Source organism: Pelecanus crispus, chromosome 2 (genome assembly GCF_030463565.1).
Source record: "Pelecanus crispus isolate bPelCri1 chromosome 2, bPelCri1.pri, whole genome shotgun sequence".
NCBI lineage: Eukaryota > Metazoa > Chordata > Aves > Pelecaniformes > Pelecanidae > Pelecanus > Pelecanus crispus.
The window spans coordinates 170,611,824-170,631,986 of NC_134644.1; the positions used below are offsets into that span (position 1 = coordinate 170,611,824).

Consider the following 20,163-nt stretch of genomic DNA (forward strand, 5'->3'; position numbering starts at 1 on the left):
AAGTATAAATTTCCTGGTGTCGTCGGTGCTTTCAGGCATCCAACAGAGCCTACAATATTTTAATCCACACATCTTCAAAATCACAAACATGATTTGGCTTCAGCAAGAGACCTCCACACACAGGAGACTGAAAAGGAGAGGATGGGGAGATAGGGGAATGGAAGATGCATTTCTACTGACAGCACCATCCTTTTAACTTCCCAGGATTTCCCATAAAAGTTCTAAGATATTCAACCCCAGAAATGGGGTAGAGATCTCAGTTGGAGTCTTAGGGGTGTGCTGAGGTTTGGGTTTTTTTGGGGTGGTGGTGGCAATCAATGTATATCTATTTTTATAAATAGATATATATGACTTATATATATATATATGTGACTTATATATAATATATATATAATATATATTATATATTATATATATATTATATATATATATATAATATATATATGACTTCACCTTCCATAATGAGCTTTCTCTGCTAACGGGTTGAAAGGAAGAAATATGCAGCTATTTCTGACATCTTATGGATCTTATAGAATGAGCTTATCTGAACATTGGAAAATCACCCAGTTTCATGGGTAAGCCCAAGAAACTAATATTCTATATTCTTGCCAATTATAGCTAGTTTGAATGTGGTATGGGAATGGAAAAATCAGGAAATAGCTCTGTAGGTAGATGTCGGTAATTTCCACATTCTTAGGCAGTAGAAGGTATCTGATCCTGATCTTCACCATAAAGCTATAGAAAGTTTCAAAGATATTTTATGCTGACATTAGCCTGCTTTTTATCTGTATCTATTAACTAACTTGCTGATATTCAAATTTCACTAACAAGAGATGAGTCTTCCCATCATATCATTTATTATTTATGATGGAGCAGGAGTGAGCTACTTAATGAATAGCAAGATGACTCGGATTCATTTTAAACCTTGTTTCAAAATAGAAAGAATCCCAAATGACTTTTCACCTAGACATTATTACATATGAGTAAAATTTTACTGAACAAAATATTTACTTGTTTATTTCAGAGTTTGCAAACTTTAATAAATTCACTTTGCCATCAGAATATGCAGTAATGACAATTAAAGAGTGTTTAATCACTGCTTATAAAGATAGTTTTAATTTGCTATTAATTGCCAGATACCGTGTACTCAGATTTAATTTCTAGTGAAATGCTCAGGGCAATTCCACTTTAGCACTGAAAATATTTGAACCTGCACTTACATCTCCTGTTTCTTCAGCATTATCTCAGAGCTCAGAAAAGCCCTTCATATAGCCTCCTCTCTAGATTTTAGCACATCAGGAAAAGTATAGGAGTCATCACTACAGTATTTCGGTTTAAAGCTTCTTCCCAAAGGTAGTTCAAAGACTTTACGACTGCCAGTTTGGGTACAAATAGTACTGTCCAACAGTACTACCCAACGATATCCGAAAGACTGGCAGACTGGCAATATGCATGTTGTTAGCATGAACTTTCATGAAAATCGAAAATAACTAAACAATCAAGGGTCACATTCGGAATCTGTGCAACTGAGAAACATCCAGTATCCCATACAGAATACACTGAGTTTCTAATTAGAAGAACGAACTATAATGTGAGATAACTGAAGGCACAGACAACCTGCTTCAAAAATCCAATGGAGCAACACTCTAGTCAGTATCTATAGACAAGATACGAACAAAATGTAGTTCCTGCGTTAAAGGAAATCTCTGGTTTTCTGTAATGCTTTGGTCCCGTCATCTTTAAATTTAGACACGTAACAATTTTCTGACGAGTTCATACCATTGAACTATCCAACTTAATTTGACTAAAGGTTTGCTGATTATTATGGCATGCTGTATGGCAACAAACAGCTCCACAGATGCCAAAAGAAAGATAGAAGTATACGTCATCTGTGGTATTTTACATAAATTAGGTAACACTACTAGATTATTACCAAGTTGCTAGCACCGATGCAATACAAAAGATACTTTAAAAGACAACAAGAAGGATTAAGAACGACACTATACAGTACGTCAGAGTTGTTGTTAACCTCACACAACACATTGCCTAAGAAACAATTTATTACAAGAACAGAAAGAAACCTGTGAAGGTTAGTTCTCATGATGATCAAGTAGTTGGGATTTTTTCACTCTCTCAAAATAACAGAAGAATTTCATTGTCTGCCACTGTGCCTCTTGAAGAACAGCTTCCAGATTATCATCGCCAACCTGTATTACAAGCTGCCTCCTCCTCTATCAGGTATATATCTCTACATGTCACAGTCCTGGCTTGCCTCTGCTCATTTTTACTTGACTCAATTATTCATAGCTTTCTGAACGGACCTCCTGTACCAAAACTATCTACTGTGACAGCTAGAAAGCCAAAACAATTTCTCACAAGCAAATAATCCTGTATTGTCTCATTTTCATTCCTTGCCTCGTGTCATTCTAGCATATTTTTTACCTTTGTGTAGAATCTATTGCTCTTGCAGAGATTTCTGAGTATTACTGGGTCCAAGGAACTCCATGGACTGTACTACAACCTCCCCAAAAGACAGTAATTGGAAGGGAACATCCAGATATTGAAGTACCAATCTGTGGTGGGTTGACCTTGGTCAGCTGCCACGTGCCAACCCAGCTGCTCGCTCACTCCCACTGCACAACAGGACAGGAGAGAAAAAAGGATAAAGAAAGCGCATGGGTCAAGATAAAGAGAGGGAGACCGCTTACCAGTCACTGCCACAGGCAAAACAGACTTGACTTGGGGAAAATTAAACTTATTGCCAATTAAAATAGATTTAGATGGTAGGAGACTAAGTCAAATTTAAAACACCTTCCCCACTTCGCTCCCAGCTCCTCTCCCCACGCGGGGCGCAGGGACGGCCATGGGGGCTGGGGCCAGCCCCTGGCAGCCCCTCTGGGCCGCTCCTCCCTCCTGCCACGGCTCCCTGCTCCAGCGCGGGCCCTTCCCCGGGCTGCAGTCCTGCAGGGACAACCTGCTCCCGCCTGGGCTCTCCAGGGCCGCAGCTCCTGCAGGAAATATCCCCCTGCTGCGGCCTGGGGCCCTCCCCGGGCTGCAGGCTGGCTCTCTGCTCCAGCGGGGTCTCTCCAGGGCTGCAGGGGATCCCTGCTCCGGGCCTGCAGCACCTCCTGCCCTCCTCCTCCTGCGGCCTCGGGCTGCCTCTGCTGCTGCTCCCTCCTTGGCTTCCTCCTCCTCTGCCTGGGCCGCCTCGGGCCCTTTCGGAAACCTCTTTTCCCCGCTGCCGGCGCCCCCAGCTTGGCTGAGGGGCTCAGCTGTGTCCTGCGCTGGGGCCGCTGGAGCCGGCTGGGACCGGCTGGGACCGGCTGTGTCCGGCCCGGGGCAGCCCCGGCCTCCCCTCACAGGGGCCACACCTGGGCAGGGGCACCCCATATATTTTAATTTCCGAGATTCTGTGCGTGGCAAAAACTCTACTTATTATGTAATGAAAACTAACCTAAACTTGAAATTCATCTGTGTATCTGGGTTTCCTAACAATTGTTGAATTTCCAGCTAGCATTCAACACCAACGGATACTACAAGAAACAAGTCTTTGATTCTACATTCATAAGGACAATACGAGTCACCTGGATAGACAAATGTCACTTTGTCACTCAGAATACAAGCCTAGATAATAGGAAAAAAAGCTGTTATATAGCTGACGATTTAGCAATCGCGCTGCAGGCATCAATCCGATTCTTACCAGACAGTTGCCCGGGTGCAGGGTTCACAGCCGCAAATGGATGGTTTTCTCAGCGTCAGGGCAAATGACACAGGAAGGAGCCTTTTCTTCAAAAAATATCTTCTATAGCAACATCAGCAGCACAGCCAGGGGTATGGCACAGACCTGGCGAATACGCCATCATTCCAGCTGTTCGGAGAAATGACTCCCAAAGTTATGTGGAGCATCTTCCTTATTGTTTGCTAAGAAAGACTTTAAGTGATGAAAAACCCTGACGCCACAGGAATTTCACATAACAGACAAACTGTACTCCATTTGAAACAGTATAGATACATCTTCACAGTATGATATTAACCTCTGACAGAAAGAAGGCCTGATACTCCTTTACTACACTACTGGTCGTGGTGTTGAGCACCTGAAACTTGAAATGTAATCAAAATTAATTCCTGAAAGTGTTGGTCGTTTAATTATTTTATCTTTACTCAGAGTGATTACATTATTATCCACCTTAAACATTAAAGATCCTGCTACGCTAGGGAGACAGCAGCAACTTGCTAACCACTGTGTTGCAGCCAGATACCAACAAAATTCACGCTGGTCTTAATACATAAACTTTGAAATGAGCCAGAAGGTTTAGTAAGCTGGATTTACTCCATCATTGCCAGTTTCAAACTCTTGTTTGTGAGACAGGCAATGTTGGTTTCAATAGCCTACATCATGTCCTGTGATATAGTAAATAATGCACTACAATTAACAGAGGACAATAGATAGTCTTGAAAATGAAAGCACAGATTTACTTTATTAAGGTAGAGGTCATTAAGGATCTGTGTCAGGAATGATCCTACTGAAGATCTAATCGTGTAATCCAGATCTAAGAAGAAAAAAACCCTTTACAACAGACGCATACAGAGGCTACTGAGATAATTGTGGGGTGGGCAATAAAAAAAAAAAAAACCACTATGCTATCCAGACTAGGAGAGGTAGTCCTGGTTGCTGTCTCAAAACGCACAAAAGAAAGAGTGAGAGTAAAAAAAGGCAAACATCAGAGACTGAGAAAAGCTATTTAAACTAAAGAACAATATTGACATGAGAAGAAAAGGGCTGGAAATGAGTCACAAATAAATTTAATCTTGAAATTCCTATTCACAGCAAGGTTCTCAGACAGAGCTCAATAAGTTTACAAAAGGCTCTCCAAACAAAATTATATTGAGACACCTTCTGCAATCTACTTCTGAATTAAATAACATAAAGATGTATATTTCATGTTATTAGATTAATTTAAAACAATATGCGGACAATACAAATCACTACCTATTAGGTACCCAAAACCAGAAATAATTTCCTTCAAATACAACTTAACTCTTTAACAAAAATAGTTCATAAATAGCGAATAGTGAGCACGCTGCTGATTAATACCTTCATTAGGAACAGATGTTCAGAAACTCACTGGTTGCTCCAGCAAGTTATACAAAACTATAGTCGCTAGGAAACCAGAAGAGGTCATTTTGCCTCTTTAACAGGCAAAGTTCAGGATGTTCACTCCAACTGACAGCTGTTTACTGATCTTATTTTCATCCAAATCTCAAAACTCGGATTACGTTTCTCACTCATTTTTCGTTTTCTTTCTTTCACTACCACTATTTGGCAATTTCATTAGTGAGAGAAACCTGCATGTTTTCTTTCTAAAGTGAAGCATATATGGGAAAACCTGTGATAGTAAAGCGAGAGGTGGGGCAGTTATTGGGAGTTAAATGCCACGAAGGAACTCACGAGGCAGCACGGTGTGGACACCTGTCCCCACGGGGTCTGCTTCCACTTCGGAGAGTTTATGCATGGGCCCATATTTCTGGGCAGAATGAAGGAGCTGCAAATATATCTCATTTCAAACAAGGGATCTGAATCCAAGAGGCCTAACGTATAGGTGCTACGTCATGTTTTACCCGGTCTACCGGTCTGAGCTGAGTAAGGCAAAGCCCAAGCCAAGAAGCCCTGCCAGATCTGAGCTGCTGATCCCCCCACTCAGCAGCGCTCCAGCTGGAGTCTGGAGCTTGGGTGCAGCACAAAACCAACTCTGAGCCTTCATGTTCCACTAAAACAAATTTACTAAATGCTCCCACAGCTGGGAGCACAGTTGGAAGACTTCCAAACAGAACTATTCGGGGCTGGTGGCACCCATTTCTGCTCTGAAGTTTCTGATTTATGGTCTCCAACACTTTTAATACCTGGGCTTTTCCTTTCGCTTGAACAACCCAGCCCCATCATTCACTCAGATAACTGACAGTTGACTGTTTATCAAAGCACAGAAATGTAATTATCCCTTAACACTTCTTTTAATTATTGAGGATTGCTGCTGCTGCCTTTTTTTCTTTCCTGAAGTTTTCACGAGGCAACCAATTATTTCTCTCTGTGTAATTCCAGACACTGCCAAGACATTTTACCCTTTCTATATACTACTAACATTTTTAATTAAGATTCTTCCTTATTTCAACTCGTGTCTGGCCTTGATATAAAAGTTCTGTAACAGCCCTGTACATGTCTGATATTATTGAGCCACAACTTTATATGATATATAAATGTAATAATAAATGATATACAAAATGTAATCAGTAACAGAAAACAACTTGAGTACCTTTTGATGAAAGCCCTTTTGTACAAAGCCATCCTACAGAAAACATTTGCTCAGCTCCTCTTTTATATCCTAAGATGCAAAAATATAGCCCTTCTCTTTCTGTAACTTCTTCGAATGTATCCATCAGAAATGTTATTAAAGTGAGCCTGAATTTCTGCTTAATTTCTGCTTAATAAGTACACATACTAAAATAAAAAGTCTTAAGTTCACTACTGGGTATACAGTATCAATGAGCACACAGAATCACAGCTCAGGAAAGACTTTCTGTTTGACTGGCTTCCTCTGTAAAATCAAATCAAATAATGATCCAAAACAATCAAATGAAATTATCTTCTTTCTGGCCTAACACTCTACAAACTTTCTTTTCAAAAAATATTTTATGATTGCTTAATACAAAGGTCTGGGATACAAAATAAAACCAAAAGTGAGATCAAGTCAAGTTCTGATATTGTTTTACCAAAGAGACAATGGAACAGGCTAAGAAAAATCACAAAATAGAGAAAAATAAGATGGCAAAAAAAATCTCTAATGCTAAAAAATAGACAATCAGCTGTCAATTTTGAGAGAGGGAGACTAAAAAGGAGAAAAGGAGAGAACATGAAAGAGCGAGGACTTCAGTCAAAGCTTGTATTTCCTCATACAAATCTGTCTGTTCTGGTCTGTGCTCATACTGTTGAGGTTTTGACAGTTGGAAGCTATTAATTTCAGTATTACAAGGCTTACTGAGGTGGATTTATGTTCTTTACAGTCGTTAACTCACTTCTGCTTCCTTGATGAAATAAAGGACTACTTCAGAATGAACACTGAAAACTAAACCAACTTCCCTCCTCTCAAAATGTCTGTTTGCTGGAGAACTTCTACTGATGACAGGTCATGCTGGCCTTAACTGATGAGTCAAAACACATGGGGGTGGAGGGAGAAAACATGCGCATACTTGGAAAATTTTGTATTTAGTAAAATACAAAAAAAAAAGGAAAAATTTCCATTTGACTTAAGTACAAACTTCAAACTACAACAGAGTACACTTGCACTTCTCCCGAGAAGATGTAATAGTCCAGTCAAATCACACACTTTATTAGTTAAAAAGAGTCTGATCCAAAGTACAATGCAGTCAGTGAAAAGACCACTTTCATTTACAACATTCATGGCATTCAGTTCCAAGCATATGAATTATTTTTTCGAGTGAAATAAAACAAAAGCTGAAAAATGTCAGAAGCCAGATAAGGAAAGTTCAGCATAGGCATTCTGGAATAAGGTCTCCCTTCTTGCTTACTGCCCGAAACCAATTATACGTTGAACCTGTCCTACGTAGGCTATTCAGAATATTCCTCCACTACAATTAGCATATTTTCCATTTCTCATTCTCTACACACTTGACTGTACAATTCATTTAATTGCTGGGTAATTAAAATCCTGCCTGATCAAAGCATCTTTCTTGCCTCTCTTGTTAATACAAACATCTTCTGATCTTTTTTCCTTTTCCTTTTTTTAATTGTCCACAAGCTGAATCGTATTTTTCTAAATTTTTATTCAAATGGTATCTTCTGTGTTCATCAAAGTAATAGAAATCTACTTCTCTGCAGATTCAGCGATATTTTTCACCAACTGCATTACAAGACAGGTTTTTTGTCTTTTCAATCTTCTTCCTTACAATTATCTTCACACCTGTTTTTGAAAGTGTAACCCATTTTCATAATTATTTTGATAGCTTTTCTTTTATTAATTTGGATGTTCAATTAATCTATTATTCAATTTACTTCTAACAATGCCTAGAAAATTAAGTACCTTGCATAACCGTGTAAGAATTTATCATCATTATGGTGTTCCTCAATCACCTGTTATGGCTTAACTGAAATGTCGTAAGCAATATTCCTATAAAGAAGTAAACTATGCATAGCTTTTTTTTTTATTGCTATAAAAACCCAATGGTTTTGTAAAGGAAATACTGAAAATAAAGTCACTCACTCACTCAACAAAATGTATTAGGCACATGTGCCTGAATCAAGTTTGAATGAGTTAATTTTCCTGCTATCACAATGTCCTGTTTCTTTTTCTCCTTTTCATATCCCATTAAACACCATTATTTGGTACTTTCTTTTCCACCAGTATTTATGCTGTAACATTGTGTCTAAAACTTTAATGGTCTTTAAAAAATCTAGACTGCATTTATTAACAGCCAGTTTCTATCCAGTATGCTCTTATGCCAAAAGTTGCCCTACTTCAGCAATTTTTTCCCCTCCTTGAGTTTCTGTCCCTCAACAGATTCCTGGAGATCAGTTAGCTCTTGATTTTGCTAAATTGAAGATATCTGTCTCAGAGAAAGTACAGCTCAAAGCAAGCAAGGCTGTATTAGACGTCTAAGTAGTGAACACAGAACTCACCTGCCAGATTTACTCAACTTCTGAGAACTGATCTAATTTTACTCAGTGTAGTATCTCCATAGCATAAACCCAACAATAAGTCTTCATTCCTTGATCACCTCCAAAACTTTACTTCTTCCTATTCTGGTTTGATTTGAGCTCTTCTTATAGAAGTTTCCCATGTGAGGTTTCATTAGAGACTTCTACAGATGTCACATACACCTTTCTTCGTAGCTGAATTACACTGGTAGCTCAGAGTAACAATCAAATCTTCTCCAATCACTCAGCTGAACTTCAAGCAGACTTCTCTGTTACTAGTCTCAGAACAGATAACCTTTTCTGGACTACATTGCAGCCATTCCATTTGTGGTACTTTGGGGTTTGGATTATCGAAAGATTATAAGAATTATGGAGACTTTTCACCAAGGCCTCTAGTGACAGGACAAGGGGCAACGGTTTTAAACTGAAAGAGGGTAGGTTTAGATTGGACATAAGGAAGAAATTCTTTACACTGAGGCTGGTGAGACACTGGAACAGGTTGCCTAGAGAAGCTGTGGATGCCCCATCATGCACGTGTTCAAGATCAGGTTGGATGGGGCTTTGAGCAACCTGATCTGGTGAAAGATGTCCCTGCCCATAGCAGGGGGATTGGACTAGATGATCTTTGAAGGTGCCATCCAACCCAAACCATTTTGATTCTATGTAGTAGCCTGATCTCTTTATGGAGAGATGGTGGTGCTTATCTTTAGGCCATCAGCATATTTTATCTATATTACCAGTTTATTCCTCCTCCTCCTCCTCCTATCTGCTTTCCTTCTTTTTCTTTTTAAAGCAAAAATCACTGACTCACATTGGTGATACTGGTCCTAGACCAATACTGAGACAACTCCATTAGTATTTATTACTCCATTTTCCCTCCCACCTCTTCTCATTGCTTTGCTAGAAATGCTGGGCCTGCAGCTTCAGCTACCAGTTCTTTCAGAAATCCGATATGAAGTAACCCCTGGCACTCCACCCAACCTGTCTCAAGCTATCCGTCTTTACATAAGAGGTTTTGTTACTTTATTTTCACTTTAGGGTGCTCTCTTTATTCTTAGCATCTTTTCTTTGAAATCACTACTGGTCCGGTTATGTCTGAAACCCTTTCCCTACAGTCTTTTCCTCTCAGTTTAGAGTAACCAGGAGGCTTTGGTAGGAATTAGAAACAACAGCTGATTCAACACATATCACACAATAGCATGTTTTGACATGCAAGAACATTATTCGTGTGCCAGATGCCCTAGTTTTATCAAGTTAGTCTGTTTTTTCAATGTACTACCCCAGTCCCTTAACACTTCCCAGTAACTAAAGCATGTTGCTTGTTTGACATTGCCAAAATATCCTCCAAAACAGCCTGCACACAAGCTGTTAAGATATGAAAGTGTTTCCACCTCTCTTGCATCTTAAAAATAAAAATGAAAAACCTGAAGATTTTTCTAAATGGATGAGAAAGGTTGGTTACCTAGTAAAATCCATTTACCATGAGACTGTTTCTCAGTTTCGGTCTTCCTATGAATCAGACTGTGATCCTCTACCTTATCGACAGCTTACTCTTGAGATTTTCTGGCTAACACTCTTGGTTTCATCTTTCTAATGATGATAATGGCCAGTCTACTGTAATTCTAAAATAGAAATAATTAAAGACTATTTTAGTTTGAGGAATGACAAGAATAACATTCATAATTTTCTGAAGGGCAGACCTTCATATACCCTGCTGATTTCTCTGCATTTCCAAGCTTCTGTCTATACAATCTACATGCTCCTGCAGAGTGCCTATGAGGGGGGTTGTTTATTAAAAGAGAAAGTAAAACTACTTCCTTAGAGTTCCCCATTAAAATGATTCTTTGAACAAACATCCAACACAGCCTTGGAATATTGTAGGAGTGCCCTGACTAAAGCAAAACTGTTAACAATGATCACATCTGCAGAGATCTGGCTCTTTTTAACTAGGTCCTTGGGGACAGTGTGCTGTCAGGGTGTCAAGATAGCATCCAAAACACAGGCTTAGAGATCTATCATTTCCTCATCTACTCCCTGACAGATACTTTAACGTATTTTCCTCTGTATTCAGGATGCAGTGATTTGATGCTGCTGCAATCCCTAAGAGTTAATCGCATAAATTGTAGAAAGAAAGATTTAATGATGGTCTAAGGTCAGACTGGAAAATGCAAAGTAAAATGGTAGAGTAGTTTCAGTAATTAATTTTAAGATCCATGAAATATATAAGCTGTGAAAATTGATTCTGATTTGGCGCTCTCTAAAACATCCAATGAATTATTACTATAATTTATTTTAAAAGTAATGCTTCCATAAGATGTTTTGTGAAACTTAACCAGACAGAACTTCCAAACAAGCTGTGACAAACTGCATACTCATAAAACACTTCAAAATTCTTTTAAATCTACCTCTCCTATTGATTCCGACTAAGTGTGAGGGACAATTTAAAACCACCTTTCAATTTTGAGTGTTTGAGTTTTCTCTAAGTAAAATATGCCTACATGATGCAGGTAGACACACAATTTATTGTGAACCCATAACAAAATGTGTAGCATTCTCTACCTATAAGTAAAGAATTAAGACTTTGGTTACTAACTGTCGCTTTTCCTAATTATGATCTGGAGAGCATTCAGCAACACTATTCTTAGTTTTCCCTTCAATCACACACTAGCAAATGAAACATAGGCAATGTGAAAAGGTATCCATGACTAATTTAATTGTTATAAACTGTCCTGAAAGTCACGTTTATTATGAAAGAAGGAGTGAAGAATGAATGAAATGAGTGAATGAAATAAAAGAATGAATGAAAACCAGAAGCTATTTCTGGACTTTGCCCATGGTGAAGCTTTACCAATGTACGGTTCTTAGAATATTAATGCAAATACTGTCTTTAGAGTTCATGTATAATCATTGGTTTCCAGTTATTCAGTTAGTTTCTACAGAGAAAGAAAAGCTACGTATTTGCCTGATATATTAAAACATTTAGTATGATTAGATTTGTCTACAGTTTTAAATTCCTAAATCAAATTTCTCTAACAAATCTTCACTCTTACACATATGAAGATCATCAGGAAAAGATGCCTTTACCTTGTGGCTGCAGGCAGTGAAGGAAGTTAAGTTTATTTTGCTTTATATAGGAGAATTTATAGTAAGTTTCTGTGGCAAAATTTCTGTGCAGCATGCAGTGTTGGGAACCTCTGGTTTAAGAGGTACTTCTCGTTTGAATGTAGGAATATCCTGAGTCCAGCCTACTCCAGGCTCAATCAACAGTCTATTTCAAACTCAGTCTATTTTAAGTTCAAAACCAACATTTTGTGCATAGCATTTGTACCTACGATAATTTTGCTATGAAATGCAGAAGAGCATCGTCAAACTGAGAAGTGTTTGGTCTCAGAATTTTGCTTGCTTGCAAAACTTAGCAACATAAATCAAATAAAGATTGAAAAAATATCGCACAGGCAGCAACTATGAATGCCTCCATCGGATCACTTTCAAATCTAACCGCAGAACGTGCATGACATGCCTTTGAAGAGTCTTGGTTCTCATTAAACTTTGCAGGCTATGTTTCCTTGATTTGATGATATTAATATATTCACCTTAAAACCACATCTATTCCTGCATTTGGTTTGTTGCCCAGCAATAAAAAGAAAATATGTCATAAATTTTAAAGAACATTGAACTTGCTGGTGTTGAACAAGATTATGTTTTTCAATTACATGTGATTTACTAACCTCCCTAATAGACAACTTCATTTTACAGAGATGTCCTAAATCTTAAAATCAATTTTAACAACATATTAAGAACTCTCACTCTAGCCTTTGACATATTTTCTTTTATGATTCCTCATGTTTTAAATACTTTTCCCTTCCCCAGTCAGTTAATTAGATGAAATCACAACCAAAATGGTTCAATAAAAGCCACTTTTTTCCTCCATCTGACAACCTTCAGAGCTGACTTCTAACCCTCAGACCAAAATTTCAATGCCACTAAGTTTTAATTCTACTCTTTGCCTTGAATTTAATGAAAAAAAGACAGGATTGTCGAATTTACATGAAAAATTATTTCAATATGCTTTTATAATTTTAGAAATGTAATATTAACTGTAATATGAATTAAATATGCCAAATTTAAAAGGAATTTTGAAGTCCAGCTTTTATAAATTTGAACAAGAGCCAGTCATTTTTTTAATCAAAACCATGTTAAATATTAATTCATGTTTCAATGTGAGCACTTACAATAAACCCTTCAATGTAACCATCAATATAACAAAGGCCTTGAATAATCATAGAATCAATTTTATTGCATAACACTATGGCAAAATTTTCAGCCAATACATGCAAAGATTGTATTACAGTGATGGCTAGTATTAAAGGGTTCACATTAAAACACAACTTATTCTTAACATACAGAAAAGCAAAACTAAAAGCAAAGCAAGGCTGTGACTACAAACAGCCTTATGATTAAGAGGAAAAAGACCACCTGACACTATCCTATTACAGTATTTTTAAAGTAACTTCTTATCAATGACATCAAAATATTGGACAAGACAGGATGAGAAAAGAGAATCTGTAGACTACTGCCTTATTAATTATATATATGTTAAGATTATAGTTTTCTTTTAGGAAAAATGTTAATGGTCAAAGAATTTCCAAGATAGCTTGTATAAGTTTATCTTATTATTGGTACTCAGTACGGACCACTACCGCTAAAAGAGCTGATTCTTCAAAGATAGTTAATCGTTTCAAAATATCAAGGAAAAAAACCACAGGGAAAGCAGAACTCGCATTAAATCTTAGATGATTTGAAACACATAACACTTTACCATGCCTATAAGCGTTGAATAGGAAATACATTCTGGCACCAAAAGACAATTTAAACTCCAAAAGACAAGATGTCACACTGTCTAAATATGTGTGTGTACACACACACACTCTCTTGATTGTCCAGACATTCCAACAACTCCTTATTACTCCCACCTACCAAACTGAAAAAAACAATCTTTTCATTCCTCCTCCATCCCACACGTTAATAAAACCAAAATTCACCTGTATTGCCATAGTACACTTTCAGATACAATCCTATGACTCCAAAAGCCTCTTTTACTAAGAGAATAGTGGAATTAGGCATGAAAAGAAAATTAAAAGAAGAAAACCAAGAAAATAGGAAAAGAAAAAGACTATGGTTTTCATCTTTAAGGCGATCTCTGATGCAAAAGTGCCAAGGGAAAATTTCCAAACAGAGAGCCCAGGTTGCAAACATGCTGAAGGTCAGTGGCACTCCGCAGAACTAAGATGACTCTCAAGCGACCTGTCTGAGCTCACAACACACATCCGACACAAACCACTGCTTTTACTGATGAGGACCAGGGCAATCATAGCCAAAGCCAGTCATACAAGGGCTACCAAATCCTTGAATTCTCTGAAGAACAGAGGCCAGAGAAGCATGATTTCAGACACAGATGATTATGGTTAAAGTTCGACATGTTTACAACAAACAACTTCAAACTGTTACCAGTTTTAATCTTCTCATCTATAAACAAAGTACTTACAAGTTTGAACACACAGGTTGAGGATGAACCACATGCTTGAAAAAACTACAAGCATTTAAAAGAGTACACAAATACTAGAGCTGGGGGTCATTTTAATTTTAATAGTGGTGGATCATTGTCCTCTCTAGGTCATCAAATTAATTAAAATAAGGAGTATAGAGTTAAATTTGCTTTAAAAGCAAAAGCTTTGAAAACAATTTTCTGATGAACTGAGGACTTTTTCTGAAACTTGTAACTGACATACAAGTCTTGGGGATAAAACATCCCATGCTCCAAAGCCTCTGAACAAGCCTTGTTAAGAACCTCAGACAGAAGTCACATTATTACGACTCTTCAGAATTAAATTAATTCAATATTGCATTGTTGGAACATCATCCTAAATGCAAAATTAAGAGAAATTGTGCTTCCTTATTACACAGAGTAAGAACTTTTTCTGCACCTAAAAAGTTAGTAATGGAAATGTCTAGATCATGATAAGAAACATACCATAAAGCATATTACAATTCCTTATGAAAATACTTTAGAGAAATTACTTTAAAAACACACAATGTCAGGCAAAGGGAAAATTAAGTAGCAGCCACCTCTCATACAACACAACTAGGACTGCAAATTACAGGAAAAAGTGTGTACTCAGGTTTCATATTTACTATCACTGAACAGTGATACTTAAAATAAAATAGATATCAATTTTACATTTATCTTCAGCTAAGTAAAATATCTAAAGGAAAATAAAACTCATAGCAAATTCTTCTGTATCATAGATCATCAGTAAATGAAAACATTATCATTCTCGTGCTGTTAAAAATTACAAGCCAGTAAGTATATCCTCTAAAGAGATCATCAATAGATTTTGACATTACTCACCCCACTGGAGAGGAGCCAACTGTAGATGCTCCAGGACCAGTTGATTAAGAACACCTTCCACACTTGCTTCCCCTTCACGCTTCATGGATGGGTAAATTGGAATTAAGGAAAATTTTGTTTCTGAGAGAAAAAGACCGTGTAATATGTACAACTTTTATTACTGAAAATCAAAAACGTAAGCTAGAGATTCATTAAAGGTTAATGTTACATATTTGGTTTATTAACCCATGAATTGGCTAACAATAATAATTACAGCAGTTGATATCCTCACAATATAAAAATTTAATTCCACTGAAGAGTGTTAAATGTGAAGATGCAAAGGTAAAACATGCCTGACCCATGGTAAAACACAAGGGGAAAAAAGCCGGGAAGTTGTAAAAATGCAGAACCTGTAACTATGTGGTGCAGGATCAGAATTCAAAATGACAAATTACGAGCAATCTGGTAACAAAATGGGTAACATTTGATAAGGCAATATAAAACAGAACAAGTGTGGGTTAGGATAGCTTTGAATACTGTCTCGGTGCCAGTTCTGAGGAGGCACGGGGACGTTCGGCAACGCAGTGACAGTGCCGTTACTGAGGGCAAACGTCACCAGAACCGCACCGGCACGTGACCTGCCAGCTTCCCTCTCTACTCACTCCTGTATGAGCTCAGTAACAAGCTCAGCCTGAAACGAGAAAAAATGAGGAAATGTTCTTACTCTAAGGACAGTGAAGCACTGAAGTAAACTGTTGGGAAAACCAGAATCTCTGTTTTCAAAAGGTTTCAAAACAGGTTACACAAGTGCTAATATAAAAGCTTAGGCAACGTCCAATGTAACACAAAGATAGTATTTTCCATTTAAACAAATTAATAATAATTCCATGTGTGATGCATCAACCAAGATAACATGTATCTGTAACAGGAAGAGCGCTGGCTTTCTTTTTTCTAATTCCCTGACTTCAGAAAGGCACTGAGTACAAAGGGCTTTGAAGCACATGCAAATGTCAGCACCATCTTGCATTTGGCCAAAGCTGCATTCGCTGGCTTTGGTACGATTTGGTACCAGAAGCAGCCCCCATCTCGGCTAGGTTGAGAGGAAGTGGAGGTGGAGCAAGCATGGCTCCTTCATGGACGCACATACAGCATATGAGCATCTGTGTACTTACGCTGGAACTCCTCTGGCAAAACTTCTATCGTCTTTAGAGCTCAGCTCATGCTTTCCCAGAACGGGAGCATCACACAGAAACTAAATTCAAGAGAGAGGCAGGATCCTCTCTGAGACTTGGAAAAACTCCTTTTCCAGCTTCGTAATATTCAAGTGAAACAACCATAGGTGAAGTGGTGTCCCACAATAATTAAGGGCTAAGCTCCTAGCAAGATCGACCAAGGTTTCAAGCAATGACTCCAACCGTACTGAAACCATCTACCTCAAATATAGATTAAAAAAATAGAAGAATATATGAGCTTTTATAAACAGCTCCTAAATGTGGTCAGTCCTTTTTCTGCAAAACTCTGAAAAGACAGGCACATCATCTGACTGATAAAGTACATTCTCATCTGTGTCATTTAAAAGAAAATTAACAAGTACTGCAGATAACTAATTTCTACCACAGGACATAATTTTACAAACTCTCCAGGAGATTTAAAAGAAAAGTCTTGAAAACTCAAATTAAAATGAGATCTAACAACTACTGATTGAGACTCAAGAGCTCAAGGAGATGATGCAAGAGGAAAATTAATACACTGTATAGCATTCTTGCAATTTTTTTTTTTTAAATAATCCTCATTATACCCTGAAAAACATCCTACATAGCTTTTTTTTTTTTTCCTCCTAAAAGGACTACAGATGAAGAACCCCAAAGAGTCTGAAAGCCATAAACACCATTAAAGGAAAACACCTATTTGGAAACTTAAGGCAGCAGAATACCACCTTAGAAAAAAATTGCTGCTGAAAAATAAGGCCCAGGACACCAGCACAACAGAATAATGTCCATAAATCAAACTACAGGATAGAGAATACCTAATTTGGATTACTTCACAGGTTCAGCAGATAATTCTGCTATCACATCTTTAATGTAAGGAACATAAGTAAGAGAAAACACTAATAAAAAGGCAGTATTTAAAAGAAGTTTTAAAACAGAGTGGATGCCATTAACTGTAACGTTAAACTAACGTAACCATAATTTACTTACAACTGGCTCACAGTGGTGTTTGGAATATTACAAATTTTTACTGCTTAAAGCTCCATGGAAAGCTTAATGTCTCAGATACCATTATAAAATGACTATAAAAGAGGTGATTCTCTATACTTTTTCATGGGTAAATGCTATCAAAGCAGATCCATGTATTCATAAGGAAAACACATTTTGCAATTTCAAATTCAACACAACTACAAATTATTTCTGAAGACAACTGCCTCTTAGATTGGGTGCAAAAAGTATGCATAGCTATACCTCAACTAATAAAAAATGGCATACCTACACTTCTCAAATCCTGTGTCCAGTGTGGGTTCCCCAGTTCAAGACACTGAAATATAGGATAAAGTTCCCTGGAGGGGTACCAAGACGATTAGAGAGCTGGAGCACATAACACATAAAAAGAAGTTGAGAGAACAGGGTTGTTTGGTTTTGAGAAGAGAAGAAAGCCTAAGGAGACATTTTATTGCTGTCTATTATAGTGGGAGGGTATAGAGAAGATGGAGCCAGACTCTTCTTGGAGGAACATAGCAATATAAAGAGGAGCAATGGACACAAGTTGCAGGGCAGGGTGTTATACCAGACCTGAACAGGTGCCTTCCAACCTAAATTATTCTACAATCAGTGTAAACTCGCTGTCTTCAGATTACTCCACAGGAAGACCTGGCAGTGCCAGTGGCATTCAGTGCAGTGTTCAGGCTGCCCCACAGTTATGGCAAAAGAGACACAAACATAATGTAAATGCCGAAGTTGCACAAACCGATTCAGATAACACGCTTTCCCTTGCAAACCTATTTCCTATTGCAAACCCCAAAAGTACTTTGCTTAACTAGTAACTAAAATCTTGCCCTCAGAGTACCTAGTCCAGCTTAAGTTCTGCTGCCAAGTAGACTCAAAGACAAAAATCACTGAGGTTGACAGAGAAGCTCAATATACTTGGTACAGTCTAGCCATTCCTAATGGACACAAATAGCACTGAATTTCGTGTCATTGACCTTTGTCTCCTGACTGTTTATCACGCAGTTATATAAAATTGCTCATTATAGCGCAAATACGAACTGAACATTGTAGCAAACTCATCACCTTGGAGATGAAAAGCAACCAAAGTATGCAGTAATAAAATGTCAGAGTAAAAAGAGAGAAAAGCTTAACTCAAGAGTTTGCCTGTTTTCTAAGACAAGCCTTTAGACGTCAATGCAAGCAAAGCAGTTCCAGCAGGGCTTGCCAATATACCCTTTCATTCTCAGCTCAAAGTGACCTGATAAATGACAACAGTGTAAGGCCCAGGTTTAAAATTAATTTTAAAAAATTGCTCAGATAAACATTAGTACAGACCGCCAAAGTTAGGTTTGACTTTGCAGAATCTCCCTACTTAACTAAACCTCCAAGAATTTTGCTGAAATCTCACTTTGAATGACAAACCTGCTCTTCCATAGGAGTCAGATTCTTAAATGCCTTTGTTGACCCAGGCCTCAAACAGTCAAATCTTTGTTGTTAACACCGCATGCATCAGTCAGGACCGAAACAGCTGACTTCCAGTTTCCAGTGCAACTGTTCGCATTTGGCAGTTCAAGACATTATCATTTGCACAATCAAATGAGTTTCAATGGGAGCCTCGGAGCCAATGAACACGCAATCACCAGATGCTGTTTAAAAAAAAATAAAATCCAGAACCTAATTTTTCACAGTAGGCACCTTTATGTCACGTTTCTTTAGCAACAGATTGTGTATGATATAAACTGTTTCATACCGAAAACCTGAATGACAGTCAAATGAACTAGTTATTTCCCCAAGGAAAACTTTCATCTTTTATACCATCTTGATTGCCTAATTTGTAGCTGGGTACCCACAATTATAACACAGCGTGTTATCTAAAACCTACTGCTTAAAAAGACAATAGATTTTAAAAAATGGTTTCTATCTTAAAGTTATTCATGTTTTTTCTCTCTGCAGCATTCCACATCTTGCCTCCTTCTAAAGAGATTTATTTTCAGTAACGTATTTCTCAGTTCCTTTGCAAATAAATACAGGTGGAAATGTGCACACAATCATAAACAAATTAGCAAATGTTCATAAATAAAAATTATACTAATGAAAAACAAATTTAAAATGATTAATGATCACAGTTTACTTATAGCAGTAGCCTTAGTCATATTTTAAGCTTTCTGCTTGATTATTATTGTGGTACTTTATAACTAAAACTAATTACATGCAGTTATTGAAGTTCTTAAATAATAGTTACTTTCGCAAACAATTGTTGATGCTAAGAAGTTGCATGGAAATGTAAAGCTCCATCCAACTAAAGTATTCCTAAGGAAACCTTTACTGATGTACAAAAGTTGCACAACATGCAATATTCTTCTAACCAAAGAGTCATAATTATGATCAAGATGAAGTCATCAAAAGCTGAAATGGTTGGACTGGATGATCTTAAAGGTCTTTTCCAACCTAAACAATTCTATGATTCTATGATTCTATGAAAAGACAAACAGAAAAGTAAATGTCAATAACAGTTATCAGAGGCTTGCTGTCAAGCCCAGACAGCATATCAAAAGAGATGACTCAAGGTTCTGTCTGACACATAATAATTTCAAACTTCTACCTGGCTACTTAGATGATGAAATACAAAAACATTCATAAAATTTATGTATTTGGAAAAGATGTCAGTGTTCAAAAACCTAATAAATGAGTGGAACTTATGAAGACCACTTAGATGAAATTCAGCGAAGAAAAGTTCCAAGTATCACCCTGGAAGGAAACAACAAATCTATAAATGAAAGTTGGGCATAATTATTCAGTCAGTTTTGCTGGACCACATGCAAAAAAAAAAAAAAAACCCAAAACAAACAAACCAGTCAGACATGGGA

At 37.5% G+C, this 20,163-nt stretch overlaps 1 protein-coding gene across 1 annotated transcript in view; it reads right to left on the bottom strand.

Annotated features, from left to right (window-relative positions):
* The window catches only part of TRAPPC9 (trafficking protein particle complex subunit 9), a 517,114-nt gene that overhangs the window by 242,468 nt on the left and 254,483 nt on the right, over positions 1-20,163 (bottom strand). Inside the window, exon 22 of the mRNA XM_075704831.1 lies at positions 15,117-15,207. Coding sequence (XP_075560946.1) covers positions 15,117-15,207 — 91 coding nt within the window. The remainder of the gene's footprint in view (positions 1-15,116; positions 15,208-20,163) is intronic.